Here is a 5775-nt window from a genome sequence, read left to right as displayed (position 1 = left end):
ACTAGACGGTCTGATGTCGCCACTACGAGCCAACCAACCCCCCCAAGCTAATTGGCTAAAGTTGACTAGCTTGCTAGCTACTTCCAGACACAACTGAGAGAACACCTCACTCTGAACATTTTACTCGCCCTAGCAGAGCTAGTTAAGCTGTTTTCATGCTATCTAGAGCGTTAGTGACGAACTATGCTGCTAGCAACAATCTCAAACGAGAGCGCTTTGGAAATCGGAGTAGATAGCCAAAAAGTAATTTACGAACGCACGCTAAATCGACATGATTGATTGGACGATTAGGACCAATGGGAGTAAAGAACGAGATGTGACGAGTTGACTTTAGTCTTTCGGTCCTTTTTGTTGTTGCGCGAACGGTGCTGAGGCAGGCAGTGAAGAAGGCGCGACCACACCACTTTTTCAGCATTTGAAGGTAGGTTTAAAAATGCTTATAACGGTAATCATTGGAGATATATTGATGGCAATCATTACGCTTTCAGTGATGTTTGTCCTTTTTGAGGTAAGTTGTCATTACAAATGTATGGCAGTTGAGCATCCTATAATGTAAACTAGCTGCCTTGAACATAGTTAATGGCTGTTCAGATAGTTAACGTTAGCCAGCTACGCAGCGCATGTCTCTGGGGATGGAGACTAGGTGGGAGTGATCACATTGCCTCGGTCTGCGCTTTTCCTCAATTCCTATGTCGTCAATCGACGATTAAACATTGACTTTCGACACCACTATGGCCACATTGCTGTGCTTTAAGTGAAGAGGGGTTTCAGTCTGCAGTAGCTAGCTAGCTAATATATTCAGGTTGTCTGCCAGTGTCTGTGCCCCTGCTGAGCTGACAGTGTACACGAGTCCATTGTCTCCTCAGCACCAGTTTGCTATTCGTGCATTTGCAGGTGGGTTGAGATGGATATCAGTGTCGGTGGTATTTGTCTAGCTATGTCAAGTTAATGTGTGATATTGTAAAATCTTAAATAATGTAACGATTCATAATTGTGTATTATTTGTTTTTAGGTTTCATGAAATTGAAATCTGTCATGCTGTCATCGACATGAATAGATTACTGTTGGTCGTTTGTATTCAGTCTTTGTTAGGGTTGGTGTCTTGTTTTGAAGCTGGTCTTAGCGTAGGAACGCCTCTGCCCTTAGCTAAGAATTGGCTTTAACTCAATAATTGCAATGATTTGAATTTGAATGCTCTCCAATCTGACTGTCAATTCAGACCACACCTAGCTAGCTAAATTCATATTGTTCTCTGACCTGTATTTACAATAATGCTCCCTTTATTGTCTTCGTGTAATAATCAAATCCAATTCCGGGAAAGAAAACGTTCTCTGCTGACATGATATTACCATGACAATGGCAACGTAGAATAAATTATATTTTAGTAACTTCATTTATGCTCTGGTATTTGTTCCTGATAAACAAAGATGGGAAGGACTTCATGTCCACACCCTTTTTGTCTCCATTGAAAAACTATTTTTAACATTTGCCAGCTGTTGTTTTGAACAGGTGCAGTAAGGGTACTGTGAAATCTATTCTCAATCATTTGCTGTATCGCTAATATTCATGCTACATGTCTAACATAAATACAAGTGATCCATCTCCAACGGTCATCTTATAGACAGCAATACCCCCAATTGAATTCTTACTAGGCACATATCATGGCTCTCCACCTTCAGAATCAATAGTTGTCATTCTGTGTTTCTGTTCATTCCTGATTAGTGCATGGATGCATCTTTGCTGTATTGTCTTTCTGTCATTAAACCTATGGCTTTGTCTGTATTTTTCCTCCCAGGCAAAGCAACCCTCAGTACTCTGCTGAAATGGCGTCCTCTGGAGGTAAGTGTTAACATGACAGGCCTTTATTACACTATTACAATGAGCCCAAACATATTGGGAGTTACACCTTTTTTTGTTGTTTAGTGCTGAATAGAAATTAATGGTAAATAATGTATTGTGTCATTTTGGAGTCACTTTTATGCAATTAGCTTCACTATCATATTGTTTAGGTGTTATAACTCTATGCTATTATCAGTTTGATACCTACTTGTATCAACATTGATGGATTCCCTATTTTCACAGAGATCCTGGTCAAGGAGTTGGACAAGCGTGCATCAGGTCAAGCATTTGAGGTAATCTTGGCCCCCGATGCCAAGGGTGAAATCCCCCTACCTCCCCCAAAGGAGAAGAAGGAGTTGTCCCTGGAGGAAATCCAGAAGAAACTGGAGGCTGCAGAGGAGAGACGCAAGGTACCTACAGTCAGATATAAACAAATAAGTATCAGGAAATGGAGCCGCATCCACCTTTACAGGTTTAGTTAATTTATATTTTATTATTTTCTCGCTCAGGTTTGGTAAGACTAGCCTACCACTAACTTCCTGTGTGACTTTGATTTTCTAATTTGATCAGAGTCATGAAGCAGAGGTGCTGAAGCACTTAGCTGAGAAGAGAGAGCACGAGAAGGAAGTTCTGAAGAAAGCCATGGAGGAGAACAACAACTTCAGCAAGACAGCAGAGGAGAAGCTCAATCAGAAGATGGAAGCCAACAAAGAGAATCGCACGGCACGAATGGCAGCTCTCAATGAGAAGTTCAAAGAGAAGGTTGGCCTCACTGCTCAGCCTGCCATTTTTCTCAGACATCTTGACGTACTTTTCTGCCATTCTGAACTTGAGAGAATTTCAAATTGAAAGGCCCAGGTTATGGAAATTGGATGTTGGTTGAAATGTCATGCACACTGTTCAAAGTTATACTTAACTAATCAGTTTAACTAATGTGATTTTCATGTTTTTTATTCATTCTAGGATAAGAAGCTTGAGGAGGTACGAAAGGCCAAGGAAACAAAACCAGAGGGGGAGAACTGATTTTCTTTTGTAATAATAAAAAAAGAAACTTTTTTTTTGTTCTGTTCATTGACAGTATTATATTTTTCATTGTTATAGTTTTGTTCACCTTGTTTGGATTAGTTAGGCTGTCCATTGTTGCTTTTGTTGTGGATGTGTAAGTATTTCTTCCCCCACCTCCAGTAGATTTGTGTATTGTAGCTTATGACCTTTGAAATAAGCAGTGTTTTTAACTATAAGGAAGCATGCCACTGTTACACATTGGTCCTTAACATTGTGAATTGCATAATGTAAGTAAATCCTTGTAACTTGTAAAACTGCGGTTATCTGAGCTTAATAAAGTTGCAATTGTTCTTCAAAACTTCAATGTCTTCGCGTTGTGGGGGGTAGTGTACTAAGCTAACATATTAAATTGTTTTAAAGATGGTCATACCATGGATCATTTAGCTATTTTGATTTTGAAAAAATGTTATAATTATTTGATATAATATTTAATTTGTCCTTTACTCCTATAGAAACGCTTTGAATAACACATTCATAAATGGCAAAACAAATAAATCACAAGGAATAAGGTTTTGAAGTGTCTGTTCTATATCTAGGAGATATATGAAAGCTCAGGAAATATATATATATTTTAACACGTTTAATCCCTTATTTTTGTTGGCATAAAATGACTTCCACACTTCGTTTGTATGGGTTACATTCAGAAGAGTCCCGTGGGGGGCGTAGAGCAAAATGGAGAACGCCATCGTGTACGTGAGAGTCTACCATTTAAGGAACCATTTCCATAGAGTGGTCATAATAGTTTGCAGGCTCTACATACGTTTGGACACTACATACGTTTTTTTGAGAAGACGATTTTCGGGATGTCTCATGGTCTAACGAACACAACTAGCTCCTCCACCTTCCACAGCAGATGCGGAAGGCCTACAGGAGGATGCGGTGGATATAAACGCAACCCATGCAAAAAAACAACAACTAATCTCTATCTTAAATTGACGGATTTTGATGGGGATTTTTGTATTATGTTACTTAGTTTGACACACGGATGCGTCAATAGACTCCTTAAGGATTATTAATTGTCTTAATTTATTTGTGGCTTTTGGGTTGCAGACTCAGTTACCTACACACCTTCTGTATTGGTGCACACCTAGACTACACTCTAGTATTTCCATTTTGGTATTTCACATTTCGTCATGCAAATTTATCCCACAGCAAAGTAGATGTAGCATTGTGGATGAATAGTGTAATTATATCACCCTCGGTATTTCAATTATGATATCTTCATCTTTTACCTAAATATTGGATAGAGCTAATTGCCATGTTTGTTTACTTGTTATCATAATTTTTATCTAGATGTTCCTTTTATTCAATGCAATAATTTCGTGATATAAGGCCTTGATAGTGGTACTGGTAAATACAATGAATTGCTACATAAAAAAAAGGCAAGTCATTCCTTTGACTCTACTGACACCTAGTGGTAATAGCGCAAAGCTATAATGTACAGCAACAGTAGCTGGAAGATGAAATTAAGATTTCTCTTTCACACATTTTGGCAGTGTATAGACAGTGTCTTTTGGGCATATGAGTAATATTGTTTTATTACTATAAACAATTAAATGAACATATTGTGTTTTGTTGAATTGTTTCACTGATCAAGTGTACCTACAAATGCCATATTCTATTAGAACTGGGAGGTTTGCCGATCAGGCCTAAAATTTGGTTGAATTAGTGCTAACGGTTAAAGACAGAGTGCTGGTATGTAGCCTACTGCTGATATGGCCACAGATGGTCCCTCCACAATGCCAGCATGGTGACGAACATCTCCTCTTCAACCTCAGGAAGCTGAATACATTTTATTTAGAGAAGTCTCTGTGGTCAGCCTCCATTCTTGGACATCATGTTCTGGTCCCTTTATAGTTCACCTACCTCACCTCTATAGCACGTCTATATAAGCTATGTTTACAATCATTCATGTCATGTTAATCATTAATGCTATACTAAGGAGGTATCGGCAGATGTGATAAACAACAGATATTACGGTATAAGTCCTTCCAGGCAACGAAACACATTTTAATATTTGTCCCATCTCATCTGTGCTTCAACAAATATGAAATGACCTGCACTTTGAGCAAGTTCTAAAATAAGCCATACATTTCTAGAGTAATATAAAAAGCAAAGATGATGAGGTACTGGACCATTCATCAACAAGGTCCCCCTCCTACGGGAAATGTACATGATACAAATGTGTGGAAATATAATAATTACACAATTGTAACACATAGATTTTTAACATGCTAAACCCTTAAACAAACACCTGAAAAGCTAGTTTGGAATGCATTTTTTGTTCCTAAATACATTTGAAATGTATTGGAAACAGGTTACCAAGTCACATACTAGGCATGGATCATGTTCAAATTGCAAACAGAATGTGTTCATCTTGTGTGACATTTCTGGTCGGGCTCTTGCCTATATTCTTTTAGAGACGCCTGTTACGTCTGAGAAAGATATCCACCGTATGACAGTAGGCTGTGCACATTTCGGTGCACTTTACGTAATTGTACAATAACGTTTTTGTATTGTACAATACCATCCACATAAAGAGGTCTCAGCAGGTGGTATTGTCAGGGATAGCTTGGAGATAGCTGAGACACCTCTGCAAATTGTTTTGAAAGTCTGGGCTGGGTCTGACTGAGTATATACAATGCAAGCCTTTCACAGACACATCCACAGTGTTTCATACAAAGACACATTGTCAATGCTAGGCAGGCAGGCAGGCAGGCAGGCAGGCAGGCAGGCAGGCAGGCAGGCAGGCAGGCAGGCAGGCAGGCAGGCAGGCAGGCAGGCAGGCAGGCAGGCAGGCAGGCAGGCAGGCAGGCAGGCACCTCTCCAGTAGACTTTCAAATCACTAAAACAAGTACATAATTTATGGGG

The 5775-nt window shown here is 39.3% G+C and overlaps 1 protein-coding gene across 3 annotated transcripts; it reads left to right on the top strand.

Moving 5' to 3' along the window:
- The first annotated feature begins 311 nt into the window (after positions 1-311).
- On the top strand, positions 312-3202 carry stmn1b (stathmin 1b). Of its 3 annotated transcripts, none has more exons than XM_055903653.1 (5): positions 312-421; positions 1796-1839; positions 2083-2249; positions 2410-2601; positions 2803-3202. In XM_055903653.1, the coding sequence occupies exons 2-5, from the start codon at positions 1824-1826 to the stop codon at positions 2860-2862; spliced, it is 435 nt and encodes a 144-aa protein (XP_055759628.1). In that variant the 5' UTR covers positions 312-421; positions 1796-1823; the 3' UTR covers positions 2863-3202. The 3 variants fall into 3 exon arrangements, with proteins under 3 accessions (XP_055759628.1, XP_055759630.1, XP_055759629.1); XM_055903655.1 differs by lacking the exon at positions 312-421 and adding an exon at positions 484-508; XM_055903654.1 differs by lacking the exon at positions 312-421 and adding an exon at positions 682-894.
- The last annotated feature ends 2573 nt before the right edge of the window (positions 3203-5775 follow it).

This window comes from Salvelinus fontinalis, chromosome 38 (assembly GCF_029448725.1).
Source record: "Salvelinus fontinalis isolate EN_2023a chromosome 38, ASM2944872v1, whole genome shotgun sequence".
NCBI lineage: Eukaryota > Metazoa > Chordata > Actinopteri > Salmoniformes > Salmonidae > Salvelinus > Salvelinus fontinalis.
This window is presented reverse-complemented; position numbering and strand designations above follow the sequence as displayed.

Bases quoted from the DNA above. Each gene is read 5' to 3' on its own strand.
- stmn1b (XM_055903653.1), top strand. The intron at 2,250-2,409 runs GTACCTACAGTC...TAATTTGATCAG, and splicing joins CTGCAGAGGAGAGACGCAAG to AGTCATGAAGCAGAGGTGCT. The intron at 2,602-2,802 runs GTTGGCCTCACT...TATTCATTCTAG, and splicing joins ATGAGAAGTTCAAAGAGAAG to GATAAGAAGCTTGAGGAGGT.